The following is a 27,393-nucleotide window of genomic DNA, read 5'->3' as shown; positions in this document are numbered from 1 at the left end:
TCACACATTCCATTGACTTACCATATGTGGTTTCCCTTAAAATGGCTTATCACATAATTAAACAAATTTTTGACACATCTGAAAAAACTATGCCTTTGTGTCTTTGTTTGATGTGAGACAATGGATATACAAGCTGATTTGAGAGAATGGTTGACACAAATCAAATATACATGGACAAGGAAATCTAGAATAGGTTTCTTACAGAGAGTTGACCATCAAAAAAACACTATCTTTTAAATCATTTTTATTAGTTTTTTCTGTCTTCTGTGAAATTTGACAAAATGATGTTCTTTCTACATATATAAATGTATACACAAATGCTTTATTGAGATGATGATAGTATATAACAATTGATTAACCTAAAAGAACACATTATTTCCAACTTTTCCAGATACAATAAGTATCAGAACAAATTTTCAGTGTAAGAACTTTATGATTCATATCCAAAACATCAAAGGTCAACTGTATTATCTTTCAAATGAAAGTCACAAATTCACAGTTTAATTCATTTATAAATAATGATTCATACAAAAATAAGAAGTATTATAGTGCAAATAAAATGAAATGTATAACCAAAAGAAATGAATTCCCCACCAAAATGACAATGAATGATACAGTACTACAAATTCCCTAAAATGACAATCAATTCATTTACTGTAGTTCACAATAATATCCAATTCATTTACTGCTTTCAGTTAGGATATAGTTCTCACTTAAAGAATGTACTTCTTTCCCAGTTAGTTATTTTTTTCTGTTCATTCACACCTAGAGCATTAAACGGTGGATGTAAGAAAAGCAGTCAGAAATTTTATCAATATGAAGAAAATAATAGTCCAAATAGCAAAACTTGCTTCATCCATTTTCCACCCACTTTTGTACTTATGATTTCTGGCATATTAAAATATCCAACTTATAAGATATAAATTGAATACAAAGTTTCAAAATTTTCTCCTCCATAGCAATTGAATAATATATTTTCAAGTTTGTCCGCCAGTGAAATTATTTGAAGACACAACCAAAAATGATTGTTTTGCAAAAGTCATTGGGTCAACCAATGCAAATTGAGTTCAGACATATTGTGAACTCTAAATTAAGTGAAGAAATACATAGCAAACTGACATTTTCATTAAAAATGAATTTAACAGATTTTTGTAGAAATTTAAACATGGTAACAAATCTATTAAAATAAAAAAAAATCATTTATATATGTTGGAACCTTTCTTTTTTTACCTTCCCTAAAACTTTTTCCTTTGCAATAAAAATAATGAAAATCCACATCAGAGCATATATTTTTTTGAAATCTTTTTTGTAGAAGTTTTAGATATTTGAATAAAAGTTTTAAGGTCTTGAAACAACACTGAATGAATTATCATGTAATTGCCTTTATGATTTTTCCAGATAATTTATGTAAATCAGGAACACACTCTATTGTTTTTACTTGCCTGATCCAGGACCAGAGATAATAATACTTTGCCAGGTACTCAGATTAACATTGGGAGTCTAGTTGTTTATATGATACTTTCAAATATTCATATAAAAAGCTAATGCTGCTGTTGCCAGATTTGCACATATAGGTCTTGCATTTTGTCAAAATGGGGAACAATTTTTTTCCATTGTAACATGTTCTCCAGAGGATGTAATGCAGAGTTCAATCATGGTACATGTATATAATAATACATCCTGTTTTAATGGAAACTTGTTAAACAAGAAATGAGGTACTAACCAATTAAAATGGATTTTTGATTCAGGTGGTCACATTTATACGTTGGATGGAAACCAGAATACAAATTGACAATATCATCAAATCTAATATATTCAATCAAAAAGTTATGAATTCAGTTAACTTTTTATGCCACTTCAATGCAGTTTTTTATGAAAATTCTGTGAATATCAGTTAGTCTGCCATGTAAATACACAAGGTTCATGCAATAACGAATCAACACATTGTTACAATCTAACATTAATTGGATGGATAAATCACATTTCACTCATATTTATCAGATTTGTTGCATCATTTTGACAAGACAATAACCTACATATTTGAGTAGAGTGTAACCTCTAATTTATTGTCAGTACTAATATATACTGACAATATATCTGTTTGTTAACAGTTTTATTTACATTCTCAACAGATGTTACTACATTGAAATACATTAAAACAACAAAATATCTCATTTGATACGTTTCTGTTGTCGACTTCTATAAATGTCATGTAGAGGTGGCGCTGTCTCTGAGTTTTCATCATCGCTATCTTCTCCTTCTGTTATCCTTCGTTTTCTGCCAAGTGCAATGTCAATTGAGTACTGAGTACCTGAATCTGGTCGGAGAAGTCCTTCAACACCATTTTCTATAATAATTGGAGCTGTCACAAAAAACAAGAAGATTTTGATGTGCTACTTAAAAACAAGGGTATATCAGAGTAATCAGAAAGATAATAATAACTTGTAAAATGGCTGTCAGACTTAAAAGCAATATCAAAAAGAATTTACACAAGCCCTTCCCATAGATATTGACAGAAAATGCAATGCTCAGATGATATTATAACAAACAGGAAATGATTGCCCATTAGATCTGATAATTTTTAGCATGGTTCAACTCAAAAATTATAGTTCCAGACCATATGAAATGAAAAACACTCCTTTATAAAAAAGAAAAATAACACATGACAAGCATACCCAATGTTCAATTGTTATAAATGTTGTTATTGTGTATTTATATATCTGACTGTTCTCGATGCCTTTACTTTTTTTAATCCAATGTTCATTGTAACATGTTCTACAGTGGATGTAATCAAAAGTTCAATCATGGTACATGTATATAATGATGCATCCTGTTTGATGGAAAAAGGGAACTTGTTAGACAAGAAATGATGTACTAGCTAATTAAAATGAATTTTCAATTCAGGTAGTCACATTTATACATTTTAATGGAAATCTGTTGTACCAATTGATACATTTGTCTCACTCTGGGAGAACACGGTTTATTTATTAATTGTTGATGGCTCTGAATTATCTTTTAAGTTATTATAAGTACTCTTACATCGATACTTTAAGTCATTTTTCCGTAAGTTTTTTTGTGATTTGTGCAAATATGATCAGGCAAGGCATTTTCAACTGATGTTTAGCTTGTTTTCAACTGTTACACCACTGCTCCAAGTTAAGAAAGGGTTGAGCTCTTATAGACATATTAAACTCCACAACATTTTAAGTGCCAAAGGAAAGATTAGAAAAATTAGCACTAAGAAGAACAAATAACAGATAAACAGACAGACAAGGTCATACTTCTGTGAAAGTTCAGATAAACAATGATGAGGAAAATGAAATCATGCTTAAAATTAAAAACCAGATGCTTCGAAGGGCGCAGCTTTAAACGACCGCAGAGTTCAAACCCTCAACATTGGGGCAAATATGGACAGAACATTCAAGCTTGATACAGTTCTGATTTTGGATTGTGATTAAATACTTGACACAACAAAGGTTTCTGACACATAATGAATGTGGTCTCAGAACTTAAACTTAAAAACTTTAAATTTTGAATTGGACATTACCTATTATGGTCAAATATCCAAAATCAAAATACATGGTTAGATTCAGCATATCAAAGAACCCCAAGAATTCAATTTTTGATGAAATCAAATAAAGTTCAATTTTGGACCCTTTAGACCTCAATGTGGACCAATTTGATAACCAGGCCCAAACATCAAAAATCTAAATACATGGTTAGATTGAGCATATATCAAAGAACCCCAAATATACAATTTTTGTTGAAATCAAACAAAGTTTAATTTTGGACCCCAATTTGGACAAACTTGAAAACTGGGCCCATAATAAACTAGAGGCTCTCAAGAGCCTGTGTCCCTCAGTCGCTCACCTTGGTCCATGTGCATATTAAACAATGGACACAGATAAATTCATGACAAATTGTGTTTTGGTGATGGTGATGTGTTTGTAGATCTGACTTTACTGAACATTCTTGTTGCTACAATTATCTATATCTATAATGAACTTTGCCCAGTAATTACAGTGGAAAATATTTTCTAAAAAAAGGGTCATTTGAAAATCTTGGTTATGTTGACTTAATTGTAGACCTTTCTTTGCTAAACATTATTGCTGTTTACAGTTCATCTCTATCTATAATAATATTCAAGATAAAACTGCAAAATTTTATTTAAAATTACTATTTTGGGGGCAGAAACCCAACAAGGGGTTGTCTGATTTGTCTGAAAATTTCAGGGCAAATAGATTTTGATCTGATAAACAATTTTATCCCTCCACAGATTTGCTCTAAATGCTTTGGTTTCAGAGATATAAGCCAAAATCTACATGTCACCCCTATGTACTATTTTTAGCCAGGCCACATATTTTTTAAACCAGATAACCCAATGATGATTGTGGCCAAGTTTGGTTAAATTTGGCCTAGTAGTTTCAGAGGAAAAGATTTTTTAAAAGGAATACTAAATTTTTTGAAAAATGGTTAAAAATTGACTATAAAGGGCAATAACTCCTTAAGGGGTCAACTGACAATTTTGGTCATGTTGACTTTTTTGTAGATCTTACTTTGCTGAACATTATTGCTGTTCACAGTTTATCTCTATCCATAATAATATTCAAGATAATAACCAAAAACTGCAAAATTTTCCTTAAAATTACTAATTTGGTGGCAGCAACCCAACAACAGGTTGTCTGATTTCTCTGAAAATTTCAGGCCAGATAGATGTTAACCTAATCAACCATTTAAACCTTTGACAGATTTGCTCTAAATGCTTTGGTTTCAGAGTTATAAGCCAAAATCTACATTTTACCCCTATGTTCTATTTTAGGCCATGGCGGCCATCTTGGTTGGTTGGCCAGGTCACGCCACACATTTTTTAAACAAGATACCCTAATGATGATTGTGGCCAAGTGTGGTTAAATTTGGCCCAGTAGTTTCAGAGGAGGAAGATTTTTGTAAAAGTTGACGACGCCGGACGCAAAGTGATGAGAAAAGCTCACTTGGCCCAAGGGCCAGGTGAGCTAAAAATCTAAGTACATGTTTAGATTCAGCATATCAAAGAACCCCAAGGATTCAATTTTTGTTCAAATCAAACAAAGTATAATTTTGGACCCCGATTTGGGCCAACTTGAAAACTGGGCCAAAAATCAAAAATCTAAGTCATGTTTAGATTCAGCATATCAAAGAACCCAAAGGATTCAATTTTTGTTAAAATCAAACTTAGTTTAATTTTGGACCCTTACACAGTTAGATTCGGCATATCAAAGAACCCCAATTATTCAATTTTTGATGAAATCAAACAAAGTTTAATTTTGGACCCTTTGGGCCCCTAATTCAAAAACTGTGGGGACCAAAATTCCCAAAATCAATCCTAACCTTCCTTTAGTGGTCATAAACCTTGTGTTTAAATTTCATTGATTCAATTTACTTATACCAAAGTTATGGTGTGAAAACCAAGAATAATGCTTATTCTGGCCCTTTTTTGGCCCCTAATTTCTAAACTGTTAGGACCTAAACTCTTAAAATCAATCCCAACCTTCCTTTTGTGGTCACAAACCTTGTGTCAAAATTTCATAGATTTCTATTTACTTAAACTAAAGTTATAGTGCGAAAACCAAGAAAATGCTTATTTGGGCCCTTTTTAGCCCCTGATTCCTAAACTGTTGGGACAAAAACTCCCAAAATCAATCCCAACCTTCCTTTTGTGGTCATAAGCCTTGTGTTTAAATTTCATAGAGTTCTATTTACTTATACTAAAGTTATAGTGCGAAAACCAAATGACGACGATGACGGACGACGACACCAACGTAATACTAATATACGACCAAAAAAAATTCAATTTTTGCGGTCGTATAAAAATGATTGCACAGCAGATCTAAAAATTTCTAGTATCGTACAACTCAAAATAAAAGTTCAAGACCATATGAAAAATACTCCTCAATACAGTAGAAATAAAAACACATTTTAAACATAGTCAATGCTTAATTGTTATAAACATGAAGAACAACTTATTGTCCTAGATTGTGTTGATATCGTGTACTTATTCTTCAGCATTGCATTTTCTCTGACTGTCTGACATCTTTACTAGATCTGTTAGATGTGTACTGATTGATACATTAGTCTGGGAGAACATGGTTTATTTATTAGTTGTTGATGGCTTTGAATTAGCTTTAAAGTTATTTTAAGTACTCTTACATTGATACTTTTTGTCATTTATCATGTTTATCATCAAGTTTGTTTGTGATTTGTGCTAATATGACAAGACAAGACAAGGCATTTTCAACTGATTTTTAGTTTGTCTTCAAATGTTGTGCTGTAATACCACTGCTCCAAGTTAAGCAAGGATTGAGCTTTCAAAGAAATGTTTAACTCCACCAAATAATAAGTTCCAAAGGAAAAGCAAGAAAAGACAACATAAAGAAGAACAAACAAATGAACAGGTGAAGTGATAGACAATGACATTGCAGAATGTCAACTTCTCTGTCAGTATGGTTTTATAATAAAGGTAAACCAGTATACTTGAAGTTATTCAAGGGGGAACATATTCATTTATTAACTAAAAGGTTTTTTGACCCAATGAATTTAAAAATCAAAATGAAGTATAAAATATATAAATAACATCTATATATTTGAGTCTGTTAGAAATCAGTATTTGTATCTTTAAAAACGTTCTTACTTATTTGCTTAAAGCTTTAAAACTTCTTGCATTAAATGAAAATCAGCCAGTTGTAGTCCCTTTTTGAGAACTTGTCATTAATATATCTAAACATGAGCAACACCCTAGCTCAAAACAAATTTGGTGACTAGGTTTTATACATAGATGAGATGCGAGTAAAATGCCATTTTGTGTTAGGCCATTGTTCATATCTAGATTTTACCAACAATCAATTATAAATAACCCAAAATGTTTATTTTGACATGTCCATGACATCAAACCTGACATTTCTGACCAGATTATATCATCTTAGTTATTTTTCTCAAAAACTGACATAGCTCTACAAAGTTTTAATTTTCTTATAAAAAGTCAAGGGAAGAAAAAACACTTTTGTCGTCAGACCTCTTATGTTTTTATAAGGTCACTTATAGGAAATGAAAAATATATCAAATTTCTAGGAAAAAAACCTCTTGTCCTATGTTATTATAGTGTCACTTTTAGAATATGAGAAATAGGTTAAATAATACCTTCTGGTAGAGTCAGATTCTTCATATGTTCTATGAATTTATCCATCATAACAAATGGTCCCTGAAAAAAATATAAATTTCATCTGTAGTTATAAATGGGTAAGGTTTAAAACAAAAAGAATAATTATTTTTATTTTGATGTGAAATAATAAGCCACTGTTTTAACTAAAAATTCTTCTGAATTTTTAATGAGCCACGGTGGTCAGAGTCCAATCCAGGTAGGTTAATATAAAATCAGCTGACTTGAGGACAAATTTAAGTGCTTCTCATCCTTTCACAAAATAGGACTATTATCAAATTTAATCCATTGCGTGCTAGTCGCACAAGAAACAGGAAATGCTTACCTTCTGTAGGACCTGATGCAACTGAGTTTTTTTAAACAGTATTTATTTTGTATTGTCAAAAGGATTACTCGATTTAAAAGTTTTATGTTTTCAATTCCTCTTCCATCATGATCTATGTTGTCACCTGTCTTGTTACTTTTAATTTGTTTTGTTTGTAGACTGTTCCCTAGACTAAAATTTCTGTCTGTGTTAACACTTACATGAAAACATTCTGGAGGTGGTAACACAGTCAATAGGCTACCAGCTGCAGGAGGCGGAGGGAACTCTCCACCAGAGACAGGATGGGAACCAGGCACTGAAACAGAAAGAAGTACAAGTAACATCACTACTTAAAAATTTCTACAGAAAATTCAAATTAGCTTTTTCATACATATACTTTTTAAAACATACTTTAATCAAACATATTTCATAAATGCAAACTAAATTTCACAAATTATTAATCTTTTGCCAGATCCATCTTTCTTTGATTTACTTAACAGGAAGTCTTATCATTAATATAAATGTAAATAGTTTTTATATTTGCCTGTAAAACATTGATAAGAATTCAAATATTGTCTTACAAACAACAGCCTTTGGTTTAAATGGCAACATCTGTTCTATGTCAGGCTTTGGGTACTCTGGTTGTCTTTTATTATCCTCCTCAATCATAACAGCTTTAGTAACAGAACTGGATGGAGCCTGAACTACCTGTTGTTTAACTAGATCCTGAAAGAATATTCATGTTAAACGTATGATAATATTGCATAAAAGGATAAAGGTCAAAGTACTTTCTGTGCAACTAGATAATGTATGTACAAGTATATAAAAGCAATGAAAACAACCGTAATAACTAAATATAGCACTGCACTTTAATAAAAAGATTGGTTATCTTCTGTTCTTTCTGTTCTTACTAGGTTAACACATTTATTTTCTCAACCACATTGATGTTTAAGTTGAAGTATTCGACTATTTTAGTACTTGGATATAGTAATTATGAAATTTTCTTTTATTATTCATCGAGCAAAAAACAAGATTTATTGTGGTACATAACCCTCCAGGGAGATAACTCTGTAAAAATAAGCTTCACATTTCAATCATGTTCCATTGTTAAGAGAATATCAAGCTTCTAAATGATAAAAAAAAATGGGGTTCCTTAAACTGCATTATATCCAGTTAAATTTTTCCTATTAAATATGTGGTTCAAGTTTTTTTTCATTTTTATATTTTTGTCAAAGGGTCAAAGTAAAATTATATTTGTCACAATTGTGTGAAAATTAAATAGTCAAAATGGATTTCAAGGTGTTTGGTACCACCTTAAATTTTAAGTTACAGCAGAAAAAAATGCTGTTTAGTTCAGTCTATACAAGAAGACGTGTAGCTTTTCATCTCCACTTAGTATATTCAGAAATGACAAAGTCCATTTTTTAGTGTTGTACTTAAATTTAAGATATTGATTGGGATTCTCATAATAACTTTACTGATTTTTATATAACACAGTAACTACTAACAAAATATATACAGAAGTCACACCTCACTTTATAGGTGTTAAAAAGACCTTCATAAAGAATATTTCTAAATGTCATATTACTTGATTATAAAGGCCATCTTATGTCATGGGAAAAAACACTAAATTATCGGTAGGCTATTTTCTCCATAATAGCAGTACATAACTCTGAAAAACAATAGCAAGAAAAAACATAAACATTGGTCTAAAATCATCATTTCACACCAACAACCAACCCCTAAAGGAGATCCTGTAAAGGTTTCAGTCATATTAGGAATTTTTTAGATCTTGCAATGATAATTTTTGTTGTTATATTTTAGTTCTATCTATTATTGATTTCGAAATCATTTGGAAATTATGATTTTATAAAATAACCAGGGCAATATCTTTAATAAGAAGCTGTCTGATAAATTTGGTGATCATATAAAGTAAGTAGATCTTGACAGATTTCCCTGGATCTAATACGACAATTATTTGGTGATTTTAGAAAGTAAGTAGATCTTGACAGATATCCCTCGATCTAATACGACAATTATTTGGTGATTATAGAACGTAAGTAGATCTTGACAGATTTCCCTGGATCTAATACGACAATTATTTGGTGATTATAGAAAGTAAGTAGATCTTGACAGATTTCCCTGGATCTAATACGACAATTATTTGGTGATTATAGAAAGTAAGTAGATCTTGACAGATTTCCCTGGATCTAATACGACAATTATTTGGTGATTATAGAAAGTAAGTAGATCTTGACAGATTTCCCTGGATCTAATACGACAATTATTTGGTGATTATAGAAAGTAAGTAGATCTTGACAGATTTCCCTGGATCTAATACGACAATTATTTGGTGATTACAGAAAGAAAGTAGATCTTGACAGATTTCCCTGGATCTAATACGACAATTATTTGTATCATACTAGATACTCCAAAGGATCATTCAGTCCATGTTAAGTTCAAAATTTAACCATTGGAAAAGAACATTTTGTTTTAAAACTAACCTTGACAATGACTTTGGACCAAAAGTGATGGTATTAGCTTACATCATACATGGCCTAAAGTGAGCTGAAAGGCTACACAAATATTTCAAATATAAAAAATGGCCACATATTTCATCTACCTAGCAATACTATTGGCAAAGAGATAATTTACAGTAACAAACAAAATAAACCTTTTCATTTCAAAGCAGACTTAATTTGTAAATTTAGGCTATCTTCAAATATACACATGGAAAAAAGTATTGCAACACCTTGATTTTTCAAAAATTGAAAAATCAGCCTCTTTTTTTGGATGATATATAATAAGATATTTGTATAATATTATTGAAACATAGTTTATGATAACATTGGCATTGAAACGAACAAAAAATGTTTAAAAAAAAATGATTTATATAACCACAATTTTAATACATGTAACAAAATGAAGCGTTTTTTGTACAAAAAAATGCATTTTACAACTTTGACTGTAGTCGAACTTTACAATGTCAGACATTTCAAAATTAATCTTCAGATGACTGTTCACATCATGGTTGATCGTTACACGCCAAAGAATTAGTACTTTGTGCGCAGCCTCCATTCAAACGGATAACCGCATCTTAACGTCTTCTGATTCCTGCCAAAAATCGACTAATTTGTTGCTAAGGTAGCAGCAACCATTTCTGATGAAGGGCATTGTTTATTTCATGATGTGTTTGAACTGGGGTGTCCTTTCACGCACTTCCCGCCCAATAGTGTCCCATATATGCTCGATATGGTTCAAATCTGGGCTACGATCCGTCCACGGAAGATGACCCGAATTCCATTGGAACAATGAATCTTCCTCCATGATGCTAATTTTCAATTTTAGCGAGCTCTGCACTACATTGGATACGGAAAACTGTGTGTCTGTTCGTGAACAAAGGTCTCCGAAATGGTCTTATCGCACGATAACCAGTAGCGATGAGTCAATCTCGAACAGTTCTTGTTAAAAGGTCCCTGTATGCCAAACACTCTCTTTTTTGGATTGTATTGTATGCAAGGGGTTTCCTTCTGACCAACCTTTTTTATGCTTGATTTTCCCTAGCAAATGGTATAGAGGGTCTTCTTTATTTCGGAAGGTCTTTAACATCGTTTAGTGCCATTTTTAATTCTCAAAACGACTTCTAGTGGAATGGTGATGACCAACAATACGTGCAGTTATTACAGCGACCTCCTGCTTCACTCATGCTGATAATCTGTCATCTTGCTGCAGTTAAGAGTTGTCGATGACCCATTACAAGGTGTCAATCACATAACTTTAAAATTTTGGTTATTTAAAGTGTTGAAAACAATGAGGATGAAAACACCTGTTTTGCTGTTTACGGGTACAGTAGCTGCATGTGCAGATAAAAACTTACCGAGTCGATATTTATTGATTAAACTCAGGTGATACTTAAATAATGTTTAAGTAGTTCTATTTTACCAAATTATATCACAAAAAAATAAAAAGTGTTTTTTTTAATTTCAATTTCAATTTGGTGTTGCAATACTTTTTTCCATGTGTATACATCAAGGGTCCGGAAACGGTCATATATGCCAGTCTTGACCTAAACTGAAAGTAGTTTGTCCTAAATGAGTAATTGGGATTTAGGACAAATTTTATTTTTTTACAGAAATAATTTCGGTCATTCAATGTCATTTCGTTGAGATCAAGTTTCTAACATTGTCTAAATCGCCATTTTGAACTTATTTTTTGTTGTTATCCTTTTCCTGTAATAAAACTGCCACTCCAGTAAAGTGTTATAATCCTGAGGGCCCTCCTAATAACTATAGTAGTGCCTCCGGGAAATATTGGCTAATGATCGCTAATCTCTTTACCTGTGTTTTTAATTAATTTTTTTTATTGATCACGAGCTCAGAACTATAAATAGTTTAAAGAAATTAAAAGTTCATAACAACTGTCTGCATTATTTAATTACTTTTCTCAGCTTAGACAATTGTCAATTCTGATTTAAAATTAAATTAAAATTAAATTAATTTACGTAGAACAAAATATTGTTTCACTACAAACACACGTGCTTTGTTTACTAATACGCATGCTTGAAATTCTCTTCCGCAAATTAGACACTGAATCGTAAATTAAAAATGTATTCATGCTAAATTAAACAAGTCCAACTATTATAATTAATATTCAAACACTATTAAAGGTAAAACAGTTAAAAAGCCGACGATTTCCTGTGAATTTGATAAACAAAACTAATCCCGGAAATGAGTCCGGAATTTGTCGTTTTACTATTGTCGTAAAACATCCGGTTATAATATTTAATTTTGTCTTCAAAATCGAAAGAAACGTAAGCGAAGTTTGAGAAGTTTATCGTTTTGAGTCATTAAAATCATTTCATTTTTAAACTGGTGCCTTTCTTTTATTGCTCAAGATCGATTTTAAGGAACATGGTAGGGAAATTTCTGAAGTAAATGCGATGCAACAGTTAAACAAGTTCGTTGATGATACGCGTATGACTGTACATGTATGAGCATACACACAATCTTTGTTTAAAAGGGCACCAACTTTTAAGTTATCCCCAAATGACCGAAATTAGGTGAAAAAAATTCCGGATCCTTGGTATACATGGTACATAAAAGTATAAGCACAAAGAACAAAATTGGAAGTCTGGATACTTACATAATAACCAATAGCTTTTAATTCTGTCTGTGTACAAGGATACAAATCTATGTATTTATATCTATCTATCAACAGAGCTGTGTCTTTGTCTTCAAATTCTTGAACCTGAAATTTATAAAATAGAAATATTTACTTCCGTTGTCTCTTAGGGTTCTGATGAAAATTCATCAAGAAAAGCAATAAAGATTATTTTCTTTTTTTTTATTAATTAACAAGAATGTTTCTCAAGTACATGGATGCCCCATCTGCACTATATAACTGTTTTTAAATCTCTGATTTTTACTTGTAGTTCATTACTAGTCCATGTGAATTATGCATGTCATCTAACTCCTAGAACAAAACAAATAATAATTTGATTCAAATTATATTGTAACAAACCTTTTCTATGGCCTGTGCTCTTCTCTTTTCTACTTTCTGTATACAGGCTAAATCTCCAACTTCAGATTCAAATGCCAAAAATCTACTCCAAATTTCTCTGAAATCAAAAATAAGTTTACAAAACTTGGAACACAGTATGTGATTCAAATATAAAACAGTTACTCTTGGAATTTTCAAATTCATAAAAATTATTAATCAATTGATGTACAACTATTAAGAACCCTAAATCTAATTTTGTATTAACAATGAGAAAGCGAATGGAATTCAAGCAATCAACTATCCATACTAACATAGATTTTTCAGGAAGTATTTGTCCAGATGATAAAACTCGCTCATACAGTACTCTTGTGTTATTATCCTCTGAAAAAGAAAAAAAATTCAGTCAATAGTAATACACCATGTGAAAAACAAAGATATGAAAAATTCTTCTACTTTCTTATCAACAACTATTTTAGAAGTAGAATTTCCAACATTTCTTTGAATCATTTAAGGAAAAATCTTTGTATAGTACAAAATAAAGCATCCTTGGATTTGAAAGCTAAAATAGTTTAAAATATATGTAGAAAGCCATCTCATTCAACTTCCTCTTATATAACATTTTCTAACCAAAGTAAAATATATTTAAAAACAAAACTCAAGTCTATAACATACAAGCTGACTTTCTTAGAAAAGGTGAATTGAAATAGCAATCATAAATCTGCAAAGGAATATGTATATGTATAAATAATCTTAGACAATATGCTGACTTACCATTCAAATGAGACATAAAATCCATGTAACAAAGAGCGTATTCAGGATGTCCTCCGTATTTCTTTAATCCGAGTTCAAAAATCTTCAGGGCAACGTTTTTCTCCTGTTAGGTTTGAATAACAATATTTGAAGAAGTTTAATTAATAAATTCACTGAAATAATGAATTTAAACAGAGACAAGATGTGCTGAAATAACATGTTTACAGACAATACACCTTCGTTTTCTTTGTTACATATGAAAAGTACCAAAAAGACAGATTTGGCCACATTAACTGGAACTTTAAATTCTCTATTCATAAGTGAACAAGAATATGTGTTCATAGGACACCATTCCCTGCTAGTACTATCACATTTCTATATTCAGTGATCAGTAAAATCTGGATCAACACTCAAATTTTGACATTTTTTATAATTCTTGAATAAATCAAGGGCTGTTAAAGGAGTAAGAACCAACTCTTCTTTTCTAATTAAAAAAAATAAAATATGTGAAAGTTTTACAGTATGGTCTGCGCCTAATAAACTATAATGAAATAAACAAAGTAACAAAGTATGACAAATAATACTTTTATTGGGATCATAATACTGCATGTACATATATGAATAGATGGACGTTCAATTCTTGACATCAAATATTCATACATACATATATATGCATTATCTTCAAATACCGGTAGTTTAATGAAACATGATGATATATAGCAATTCAAGGGAGGAACATCAGGCCTGTAGCCAGGAATTTCCAAGGGGGGTTCGTTGGACTTTAACAGTCACAATTTGAACAAAACGTTGACTTTAACAGTGCTTATTTGATTTCAAGAAGGGGGTTTGTCCGAACCCCCTTGGCTATGGGTATGAACATAGTTTAATTTAAAAGGAAACTATCTGTTCACACTCCAATGAATTTTTCAGATTACGACATGCTACTGAAATAACATATGCTACAAAGAATCTTTTCCCACAGTTTAGTCCAACCTTTTGGAGTAAATTCACAAGTGTAAAAATTTAATGAATACTTTTACACCAGGTTATACAGAATAAAAACACTAGTATGAAGAAGATACACACTAGGATATTTCATATATATGTACTATGATAATTCTACACACTGAAAAAATGTACACTTACATAAACCACATTTTTACTAAAGCATGGACTACATGTGTACAACTTAACAGTAAACATATTGAATTCAAGAAAAGTTTGCATTTGATGGGATAAATAAACTTTTATTTAAGTATAGTTAATCATGTTAATATACTAAACTTAAAAAATAAACTTTTGTGTACCAAACTTTTGTCTTAGCAAATATTTGTATTCAAATAAAAGAGAGAAGATTGATTACATCCACAACATATTGAACATTATGTCCAATATCAAATGAAAATTTCTACTGCTGCATTATCATAGCAACAACAATTTAAGCCTTTACTGCTGTCAATTAATCCCTTGATTCTTGGCAGTGAGTATTTACTAAATACTCAACAGCCGCAGGTACACACAAATTCTAATTACTTTGGATTCATTTTTTTTTGTGGGTATCAATTTTCATGGATTGCCGAAATTGCTTATTCATGGATATCTGATTTCGTGGTTTTGCCAATCTCTGTATACAAAGCTTATTGATACCATGTTATTCATTGAACATTTGAATTTCTGATTCACCTGTACTCAAGAAACCCATGAAATTTGGTTTCCAACAAATAATAATGAATCCACAGTATATTATCTCTCACTAACCTTGCTGCAGTAATATTCCATCAATGCTGCTGCCACATAAACTTGATATTTTGTTTTATTGTTTTCTCTCGCCATTTTGAATACAAGACGTGCTGACTTAATCCCTTCTGCTCTTCTGGCGAATTTCATATATTGTATATAGCCCTGTAAGAAATCTAGTTATTTAGTTGTCAACCTACAATTGTTCAACCCCACATACGTTCCCCTGCAAACTCTGTTATGAACAATAACATAATATCTTTTCCTGTTGGAGCAAATATTCCACAACCATTATTTTGTAAGAAAATCACCATATTCAACAAAGGACTGAAATGACAAATGTCTCTGTTTTGATGATTCTTGTGTTGCTGATCATTAAGTCTGTTTAGTATCTTTCTATCTAATTTGGTTTTTGCACACAAAAGGGTAATAAAATCCTCATTTAAGGGCAATCACTAACTATATCGGCACATTTGACTTGTTGGTAGATATTGCATTGCCGATTATTTTTGTTATATAAAGTGTCTATTCCTCTTTCATAACTTTTATCACATAAGGCAAAATGCAAATAAATGGTTTAAATCGTATTTACTCAATAAGGAGCTCGAGTCTTTGGAAAATTGCCTACCTGTAGAAAGTGTCTTGCTAATCATTTTTGTTTATTTAATTTTCTATCTTTCTACTATTATTTTAAAGATACATGGCAAAAATGCAAAAAATTGGTAAAAATCATCATCAAAGGGCAATAACTCTAATAAAGAGTTGACTGGCAGTTTCGAGCATGTAAACTTATTTGTAGAACTTGTTGTACTGATCATTTTTGCGATTTAAAGTTCCCCTAAACTATTATCCCCTTCAAGATAACGGCCAACAAAAATAAAAATATAATGAAGAAATTTGCCATCATAAAATCCGGCCATCATACACATTTCTTTAATTACAGTAGGTATCCCAATGATGACTGCAACAAGTTTGGTTAAATTTGGCCTTATAGTTTCAGAATAGAAGATTTTTGTAAAAGTTCATAGACAAAAAGACAATGGATGCCTCCAGGCCAGGTAAGCTAAAAAGGCTCCAGCTGCTAATTGCCCTACGGAGAAGTTTCTGACGCACAATCTAATAATACAAGGAACACATTTAAAAATCCTTCACCATTTATATAATTATTAATATCAAAAACAGCATGTGCTGTTACATATTCCTAATTTATTATTTTACTCCCACATATATATATATATATATATCATGAAGCTATGAACAGTGGGCGAACTGGTGACAAAAATGACCTCCCCTGTAAACAGTGTGCTCTTCTGACTAGAGGTAATCGATAAAGAAAAACGGATGATGATGTAATTGTTTAGCTTGTTTAAAATTAGCTAGCACAAACCATGGAAGTAATATTTAAAAGGAATAACATTGAGTAATTAGCATGTATTAACGGCCTGTAGAGCCCTGTACTAAAGTCATATGATTTTATCCAATTATAGTCTCAGCAGTAAGACCCCTTTGTTTACTATCTGTGATACCGCGGTTGTAAAATGGCATCTGCAATTTCTTATCAGTCACATGATTTTATCGAGTCCGGTAATTTTAAAGTACCTGTGTGAAATCCGAGGTTTATTAATAAGAAGGTGGCGCTGTATCATTTAAACCTCTGCCTTCAGATGAAGTCGTATGATGTAAAAAAAACTTGAAAAACGGACGAGAATTGTTCAAACTACAGCAGTTTAAAATGGAAAATTGTATTTAATTTAGCATATTTTTGCTTTTTACCGTTTGTTTTAAACTGTTCTAAAAGTATTTTCCGGTTAAAAGCGGATCCTGAGTTAAACAGATAAATACCGATGAATAGATCAGGTTTCACATGATGTTTAACAAAATAATGTAGGCAAATGTAGGCATAGATTTTTTTACTGTTGTAAGTGTAAAGTTAATCGAGATTGAATAAAAGAATATTTACTTTCAAGTATTCTAAATTTATGTATATGTCATAAATGTCATTGATTGCATTATTGAAACTGGACAACTAAAATGGGGATAATATTTTCGTAAATATATATTATTGTGGAATGCTTGTATTAATATAATAAACTATACAGCAAAAATTATAACAAACCGACGAAATGGGCTTGAATCTATCTGTCTTACGGTAAATTCATTTTTACACAAATTAGTTTATGAATCAAGAACTTAAATTGAAGGATAGAACCGTTTAGAATTGTGAATATATTTTAATTGACTATAAATACACGAAGGATTTAGATTTTTCGTATTTAATAAAGGGGGTCCAAACGTATTTTTTTTACAATCATCTTCTTAACTTACGGAAGTGTTTTTTTAACTGTCTGTAAATATTAAAATTGAAATGACACAATCTTGTTCTCCAACTCGTATGTGATAGCTGTCGGTTTAAACTATTATGATCAAACTAACCAATAATAGGGAAAAATTTGACTAAAATAAAAATTGAACGAATGACTCTTTTCGGCAGCGTACATCAACGGAATGTAACGAATGGACTATTCGGGTTACTTCGCACGTATTAACGACAAAAACTTGTCTGTTCGTAGTTCTCCGTGAACACGAAAATGACCGATAAGTGTCAGTGATTTGATCGATCACATGCAGAGAATCAACTTCCATGCCAGATATTGAACCAATTAACAAGTTATTGAAAGATGGGCGGTAACGCAGATGAAACCTTTGAAGTGACGACGATGTTATTCCTTTCAATATTACTTCCATGCACAAATGAACTAAGACGTGTCAACATAATGTGAATATGATAACGAATCAGGTAAAATATTTATTGTTAAGTTTATCACCTCATCGTATCATTATATGATAGGTAAATGTGTGAATTTTCGATTTTCAGTGTCGTCAGGGTTCAAACTTGTAATCATGCCATCCTTCATTATTTTTTTTAAATACTATCCAATGGTCGGAACACCTTGATTTTTTAATTTCTCTCAATTTGTAAAGTTGATTATGTTGCATGATATATATTTTATCAAGGGAAAACATTGATATGCAGCAAAGATTGGCAGTTTTTAATTTGTGTTGCTATGTGAAATAAAGGGAGGTAAATTAAAGTAAAAGAAGGCACGCTTTTTCAATTAGTAAACAATTTAATTCAGATGCATAGTATTTTGTCAAATGATAAAGAATATCGTCGAAACTTACTAGAAATTCATCTAATTTATAAAATATATACAACATGACATACTGAAATCTGAAAAGGGGCAAAACCACAATACTTTGGCTTGAACAAATTCAGTTAAGGGGGGTGAAAATGCTACGAAATTTAGATTATATTCATCTGGGGTCAACAACCAAAAGATGATGGGACATGGAACTAACTACTTTTTCAATTTCATTGTAAAATAAAATGGCTGTTTTTTTTTGGTTTTTTTTTTTGCATTTCTGTTCAAACGTTGGTCTAAGATCGTCATATATTTTCAAATAATATTCTAATCACCTAATTGAATGTTCAAATTATTTTGCAGCGATGTTCTGTATGGAAGGAAGACTGTCATAAAATCCAAAAGTTCTGGATGGCCCTTTAGACTAACTGCTTAACATCAATAACGATGTAAGATTCAAGTGTCTGATCCAGCACAAGTTAAGCCAGGTTTTCCTTGTAATTGTGGCAGAAAAACCACTAGACAGTGTCTGGCATTGAAAGGATATCAAACAGGTGTTTTATGGAATGATTCTCACGTACATATGACAATCATATGCATAGGAATGTAGAGCTAGTCTCTTTCATGCAGCAATTTTTAATTTCCAATATAAACTCCAAAAAGACAAGAGCATAGAAATGTACATCAATGAGAAACATTCTCTGTGAATAAATTCATTTCAAAACTTAAATGTGTCATTAGTGTTGCATTATTTATCAGTAGAGATATTCAGATTCCAGTAAGATTGCCCAACTGAAGGTTTTTGTTGGTAATGTTTTGTAAATCTTGGCTGTTTTGCAAGACAAGCTGGGCCGTGCAGGTTGCCCAGTCGCCCATTCAGTGTGAGACAATATTTTGTTTATATTATATATGAAATCACTGACTCAAGACTGGAGCGGCCCGCCTTTTAGGCAGTTAGTGTGAATCCCCTTATGTTTCAACCATTACATGCAAAACGGGGGGAGGGGGAAGGTTTAGTTTTTGACAGAGTCAAACATTTTTCATAATAATTATACATTGAGATTAAACATATGCTTTCCTATATGTAGTATTTGTATTAAAGTATTGCCAACAAAATTCATCAAATTTGGGATCATAATATTGTTTAAGAAAAAAACCTTACCCCTGTACATCAAAAAAGTGCAAAGTCTTCTTTAACACATGTGCACAGTTAATTCGGATCACATATTTTCTATTCCGATATTATAAGAATTGGAAGGTTCATACCATTAACAATATTCAATATTTTTCTGGGATTTTTTTTACTATCAACATTGAACCTCGAGGTTACATTGTAGTAAAAAAAAAATCCAATAAAAACGTTGAATGTAAATGATATGAACCTTTAAAGTCTTATATTATAGGACTCATGTTTTTCAAACATAATGTGTTGATCAATTATGTTATGATGATTTTAATAAACTTCACATTAGGTAATTTGTCACATATTTTGATTACATTATATCGAGTTTTCCCAACGATACACTTGTTGGTGTGCTCGATCATACGAATTTACCGACATTCATATTAACAAAATGACCCATCTTTGAAAATTCTTGTGACGAAACTACATTTCAGAATACATTAAAAATTGAATACTCAGAAAGCTACATTATTAAGGTTTGAAATATGCAGTCCAATCTGGCAGTTTTTTACACCCCACTATGTTGAACAATAGATTGTTCAATTAACAGCATGTTTGGCAATTAAAAAATCATATATTAACAAATTTACGTTTAACATATACTTTACTTAAAGTGGTTGTATAAAAGTTATATAATGGTTTTGTGTTTTAAGATATATTCATCCCTATGCATATCGGTTTTTATGCGTAAATTGTCTCTCCTTATTTTTGACCTTTTCTATTGTTCTAGCGTCACTGGAAATCCCACTGTGAAGAGAAAGGTGTGACAAAAATGAAATACACCTGCATGATATTTTCATAATAAATTTTCATTTAATACTGTAAATATTTTAATATACATAACATTCTGTTCAAACAGAATATTTTGTGTAATTCATATATGAATAATAACCTTTTGAATCTGAAATAAAGATTATCTTATCTTATAAAAAAAATCTTTCAATAAGTGGAAATAGAACTTTGAAAGGTACAGAAAATATGTCACATGGCATGGCATATCAAAATCAAGCCTAGTGCCATATTAGATTTGTTGATGATGACAAAACTGTAAAAAATGTTTTACAAACAAAAAGACAAGAGTTTAAATCAGTATACCCCTAATTTGGAGTGGGAATATAATAATTGCAAGCAATTGCTTCAAGACAAGTCCTTCTTTCCATACATAATAAACAGCTGCTTCATGATCATGAGTTCAAGGAACAATCTGACACTGAAGTGAAGAGAAACAATTTTAATAACTATATATATTTTAATTACCAAAGTAGGATCTGTGTCCTGCATGGCAAGAAATCTTTTATATATGGTGTGCACCTTTTCATACTTCATTCTTCCCTGTTAAAAAAAAAGGCATGACAATGTACAGATTGATCTGCGATACAATTGCATAATTTTTGTAGGTGTTTTGCTTATTTTACCTTTCGTGAAATAGTCCTTTTGAAATTCTTTTCTTACAAACACTCATTCAACATATGTTAGCATTTGTCATGCATTAAGTATCTGTATGAGAAATGATAAACAAACTACAACTTATGTTTGCATATATTGTGAAAGCACTTACAATCATGGGGGGGGGGGGGGGGGGTACTAATTTGTTGTAGCTTTGACCACAAATTCAAATTTGCAACAAAATGTAAAATTTTCATTTAAAACTAAAATGCTCTAATAATATCCAATTTATACCTATATCTAAACTAAAACGAACAAAACACATATGTTATGAGTAGTCCCTTTTTAAATAAACATGTAAAATAATATACACTAACAATAAAACTACTGCTAACAGTGCAATGCTCAAACAACAACTGACCATCCTATCAAAACTATATACAGATATTTCTCTGACATGTCTGATAACACCCATGCTGTCATCAAGCTGTTTTCTATCTATGATCTAATACCTATCCCTTAATCTCTTAATCAAAACAAAACTGCCAAGCTGACAAGCTGACCTTATCATTAATGAAAATAAAACCAGGGGGAGTTTCTCTAACATGTCTGATAACACCCATGCTGTCATCAAGCTGTTTCCTATCTAATACCTATCCCTTGATCTCTTAATAAAAAAAACCCTGCCAAACTGACAAGCTGACCTTATCATTAATGAAAATAAAACCAGGGGGAGTTCAACCCAAGGAATTTATCAAAATATGTATAAACTATAATTCAATTTTTAAATTACCAGAAATCAAAAACCCACAAATTCAGGTAATTTGAAAATCTACGGAACTTTCTTGTTATGGAGTTTTATTGAACTTTTATGAACATTTCAGTATTTTTTTCCTCTGACCCAAATTAATAGGTTGGATTTTGAGATTAAAAAGGTTTAATCATGCCACATGTTCATGCGCCTGCCAGTAGCCAATGTTAATTTTTTAGTTATAGTTTACTGTTTTTGTCACCTTCAGATTTTGTGTTAATATCAGATCTTTGATAGCCTCTGTCAAATTGATTTACAACTTTTCTCTATATAGATATTGGTGCATTACAGCTAAAATTTAGTATTTGGCTTTTGTTGGAGACTGTATGTTGACTGTTAACGGTTTTTACTTGTATTTTGTGTCTGGATTCTTCAATGATCTATATATCCAACATCTCCTTTTATTCATGTGTGAATTTAAAGGATTTTAATTATCAGAACCATATACATCTTACTGTTATTTAGTTGTTTTACTCACTTCTTCAAAATCAGCGTAAGCAAAGAACAGTAACATATTACTTTTCATCAATGTTGTAATTGACCTTTCATAGATTGCTGCAGCTTCATCTGCAAACATTTTACCGGCATTTTGGTCCTGCAAAAATTTAAAAGCAACTACCAAATTATGCTATATCTTATATTAGTAATATAATGTTAGTTTCATATGCTGTAAATTCAGACAATTTCTATTGCTTTAAGAGGATAGATCTACTTCAGGGAGACAACTCTTTAAATCAGTTATGCATTTGTAAAATTATAGTTTCAGCAATGTATTTAAAGCATTTTCCTGAAACAGATTGGAAATAGCCGATATAACCTAGAAGCTTAGAATATATATTATATGAAAAGGGTTGACACAAACGTACTGATGCTATTAAGAGTTATTTCCCTTAACATAGATCTCCCTCCTTATTACATTTGTACTGCAAAAATTGAGACTAGATTTATAGGTGTCACAAAAATCAAAATTCTAATTAAAACTGTTGATTACAATAATTGTAAGCTTTTCCAGAGATTTTAATAATAAAGCTATAATTTTTATGTAGTGTTCAATAAATCACAATAATAACTGCAAACAGAAAGTTCTGAATTTACAGTCATTTTAACTGTTAAATCAGTAGAAATCAGCATAAAGAGACTTATATTCTACAATAATTTAACTTTGGATAAAATAAGTCTTCTGATTGGCTCATAGTGCTTTGAATATCAGTAAATATACATAATTTTGTCATGTGACCGCAAGCTCATCATCGTTTTTATCATTACTTAAGTCCTTTTTAGAAGTAAATTATAATGAATTACTTTAATATTTTATCTGTCTATTCAAAATTCCATAAAAAAATAAAATGCTTCGCTGAGCGCAGCCTGATATTGTATGAATAAAAACTCGGATTGGAACACCACGGACGATGTGTTAGTTGTACTTCATATATCAATTATAGATTATAGATAACGCATTTGTTTTTTAAGTCTGTCGGCTTTTTCATGCATTTTCTGTACACATGTTCACAACAAAAAAGGCTAAACTAACTTTGTGAAAGTTATAATCAATGTCAAGTGTTTCATTCGCCAAAAATCTTGTGCGTTTCTGCGATAAAAATCATGCGCAATTTTGTGAATGAAAGGGGAAAGTAAATCCTTACGCGTTGCATTCGCGCATGTAATTTGCATATTAACCCAATAATTTTTATATCACGGCCAGTCCACTGATACTGACATTATCAGCGAGTACACATCAAAGAAAAAATGTACAAATTACCGATAAATCAATTTATAAGAAGGCATGAAATGGACAGTTTCACAACTAAATATACTTTAACCTTTGTGTGCACATGTTTTTACCAACAGTTTAGCTTAAAAAAGATATGAAAGTGCTGACCTACAAGTTAAGAAACCTTCTTACTAATATGAATGAAAAGTCAATAGGTTGCCTAGGTGACATAATGACCTTTTGTCTCACATGTTAGAACATTTGTAAGACTATCATTCAAAACTCAAATATAAAAAAAAACTTATCAAAATGTCACAATGTGTGAATTGTTTCAAAACAAAATTAGTAATATCATATATGTGTGAATTATAAGTCATAATTTATGACAATCCTTTAAACCAAATTCTTTTTAAATGTTTTATGACAACCCTTTTATATAAACATTATTTATAATAGACCATGGGAAGAAAGTGATGACGCACAAATAATGTTCACTTAAACCAAAGTTTAGGACGGAAATGCATCAAATTTAAAGGTTGTCTATTACTTGGTTTATTTTTGTTCTCCTTTTTGAATAATAAATCTTACTGATATTGACAAAGCTTACCCCTTTTTCTGTTAAAATCCTGCTTGAATGTTCCAAATATGATGCTGCTTCATACCAGATGTCAGGATGATGTCCCAGACAGAGCAAACACTGCTCATAGGCAAACATTACTGAAATACAACATACAGATCATTTCACTGTAGGGATAACTCTTTTAAAATAAGTGGACAAAAATGACCATGCTTTGATTTTTATTTGGGATTGCAATGAAAAATCACTCAGTTTGTTCAAGTATCAAATGTTAAAATAACTACATTATTTATTTTTTTTGTAAGGTAGGATAAACAGTAGAATTCAGACAAGTAAAGTGGCATTTCATTATCAGCCATAGACTTTTATACCATTTTCAGAATATTTGGCACTGAAAGTTAAATTGCTTGAATGCCATAGTTTTTTTATACCATTTTCAAAATGTTTGGCACTAAAAGTTAGATTGCTTGAAAGCTATAGTTTTTATTCATTTTTCAAAATGTTTGGTACTGAAAGTTAGATTGCTTGAAAGCCATACTTTTTAAACCATTTTCAGACTGTTATGATAAGTCACTTATGTACTGAAAATGAGGTGATTTGTTGTTAATAAAAAACAACACAACAATAACATCTTTTATGTGACAATGAGTAAGGTGTAGAAAATAATCGACTTCATCTCATTTCATTAGAATACAAAATTTTTAGTACACATGTAAGCTATTTTGATTTATTTTGATGTATGATTTTTTAAGTTTCTGAAATCAGAATAATGATACTTACCTCTCCTGGTAATAAGAGCATGGTCCTCTGTCTTTAGAGGATTGCTTTTTTCCCATGAAATATATTTCTTCCACAAATCAACCTAAAATAAGTTTTGACATCTTTCATCTAAAAAATTTGTAAGGGTTCCGCAAACCCAGTGTCTCGCCTACTTTTGCGGTAAATCACAGGCTCAACAAAAAAGAGGAAAAAAATCAATAAAAATATTCCACTTAATACTATCTAATGATTGTAAGAAGCTTTTGTCCAAGTTTGGTAAAAATTTAGGATAGTTAATGAATCTAATAAATGTATTGAAAACTTTAATTGCAGACTGTATGTAATGTTAACTGGAAGAAAATCTAAGTCTATTTAAAAGTAAAATACAGAAAATAATGGAGTTATCTTTTTACAAAATTTACTTCTGGATACTATCTTATGATCATAAATAAGCTTCTGTCCAAGTTTGGTACAAACCCAGGATAGTTTAAGAAAGTTATTAAAATTGTAAAAACTTTAACCACAGAGTGAATGTAATGTTTCCCCGCAGAAAAACTAAGTCCATTTAAAAGTAAAATATGGAAAAAATGGATTTATTTTTTTACAAAATTTACTTCTGGATACTATCTTATGATCATAAACAAGCTTCTGTCCAAGTTTGGTACAAACCAAGGATAGTTTAAGAAAGTTATTAAAACTTTAAAAACTTTAACCACAGAGTGAATGTAATGTTTCCCCGCAGAAAAAACTAACCACAGAGTGAATGTAATGTTTCCCCGCAGAAAAAACTAAGTCCATTTATAAGTAAAATACAGAAAAAATGGAATTTTATTTTTACACAATTTACATCTGGATACTATCTTATGATCATAAACAAGCTTCTATCCAAGTTTGGTAGAAATCCAGTATAGTTTAAGAAAGTTATTAAAATTTCAAAAACTTTAACCACAGAGTGAATATTTTTGGACGCCGCCGACAACGACGGAATGTAGGATCGCTTAGTCTCGCTTTTTCAACTAAAGTCGAAGGCTCGACAAAAACATAACTTCCAATTTATGAAATTGTAAACGTTTTATTTCTTTATCCAGTTAATTATAAATAATTATATTTTAAAAGTGACTAATTAATAAATGAGCAAAATCTTATCAACAAAATAAATTCTGTAACACTTAATAAGACAATTTCAATGAGTCTTGATTTCAATTATGACAGAAATCAAAAATTTTTGTACAATTTCTCTTATACAGTGTATAATCTTTACAATCAAATGTAGTATAGTTTGATGGGCGAATTCCTTTGAAGACTGACCTGTGTAGCTTCTTCAGGTATATTCATTGGAGGTATGGACGGCATATTTTTATTTATTCCTCTCGTCACTGCCTCATATTCTTTAGCAACACGTCTAGAATTCATATACTCTCTACCTCTATCTTCAGTCATTTTCTTGGCTATCAGTGGATTAATACTCTAAAATAGAAAATTAAAACTTTCGCTAAAAAAAATAATTGAATATCGATAATTTCATCATGTTTATTTTTTCATAACATTTTTTATCAAGTTGTACATGTATTGAACATTATCATCATGCTTGACTTTTATACTAATGTATGCCATGTATTTGTTAGCATTTTTTTTTTATGCTTTTCTATGATGAGGGCCTTCAGGAAGATTTTTTATATACTGTGGATTCATTTATTTTCGTGGGTACCGATTTTCGTGGTTTGAAGAAAACATACATATTCGTGGATATTTAATTTCGTGGTTTTGGCAAAGTCTACACTCATTCTTTTAGAAAATTTGTATTTCGTTGAACATTTGAATTCGTGGTTCTCCAGTACCCAAGAAATCCATGAACATCAGTATCCAACGAATAATAATGAATCCACAGTAGCTTACTATGTAACCCTCTTAATATATAAAGTATTGTTGTTGTTGATAAAGAACATTACAGGTGTTTATGAACTTTCTGCTTTGCATAATTAACATGAATAGAAATTGGTTTATTTGATTGGATTAATGTAATTTTCTTACTGTAAAGAGGTTTATTTTGACAGAGTTTAAATTTCTATGTCGGACCCTGATTGCCAGGTTTCATTTTCACATTTTTCTTGTCCATGTCTTTATTTCAATATACATTATTCTTTTGAGAAGAGAATAAACTAGCATTTTTATATTACTGGCAAAATTAGTAAAAATATACCCTCACAAAAAGTTTTCACTTTACAGTATGCACTAATACAATTTCATAGCAGTCAGTTTTATAAGCTGTGTAAACTTGAGTGTGAAGGATGAAATACAATTTTCAACATGCAAATTTAACAAATTTTATCTTAAAATGGTA

The 27,393-nt window shown here is 30.9% G+C and overlaps 1 protein-coding gene across 1 annotated transcript in view; it reads right to left on the bottom strand.

Annotated features, from left to right (window-relative positions):
• Positions 1–231: 231 nt before the first annotated feature.
• The window catches only part of LOC139491246 (cleavage stimulation factor subunit 3-like), a 50,476-nt gene continuing 23,314 nt past the window's right edge, over positions 232–27,393 (bottom strand). Inside the window, exons 8-21 of the mRNA XM_071278773.1 lie at positions 26,361–26,519; positions 25,074–25,155; positions 24,324–24,433; positions 22,484–22,600; positions 21,066–21,140; positions 15,504–15,647; positions 13,767–13,869; positions 13,307–13,376; positions 13,017–13,113; positions 12,639–12,743; positions 8,078–8,222; positions 7,718–7,812; positions 7,174–7,234; positions 232–2,362 (exon numbers count right to left, since the gene is read on the bottom strand). Coding sequence (XP_071134874.1) covers positions 2,172–2,362; positions 7,174–7,234; positions 7,718–7,812; positions 8,078–8,222; positions 12,639–12,743; positions 13,017–13,113; positions 13,307–13,376; positions 13,767–13,869; positions 15,504–15,647; positions 21,066–21,140; positions 22,484–22,600; positions 24,324–24,433; positions 25,074–25,155; positions 26,361–26,519 — 1,554 coding nt within the window. The 3' untranslated portion in view covers positions 232–2,171. The remainder of the gene's footprint in view (positions 2,363–7,173; positions 7,235–7,717; positions 7,813–8,077; positions 8,223–12,638; positions 12,744–13,016; positions 13,114–13,306; positions 13,377–13,766; positions 13,870–15,503; positions 15,648–21,065; positions 21,141–22,483; positions 22,601–24,323; positions 24,434–25,073; positions 25,156–26,360; positions 26,520–27,393) is intronic.

This window comes from Mytilus edulis, chromosome 10, assembly GCF_963676685.1.
Source record: "Mytilus edulis chromosome 10, xbMytEdul2.2, whole genome shotgun sequence".
In the NCBI taxonomy this organism is placed as follows: Eukaryota; Metazoa; Mollusca; class Bivalvia; order Mytilida; family Mytilidae; genus Mytilus; species Mytilus edulis.
The sequence above is the reverse complement of the archived record's forward strand: the minus strand, read 5'-3'. Positions and strand labels throughout refer to the sequence as shown.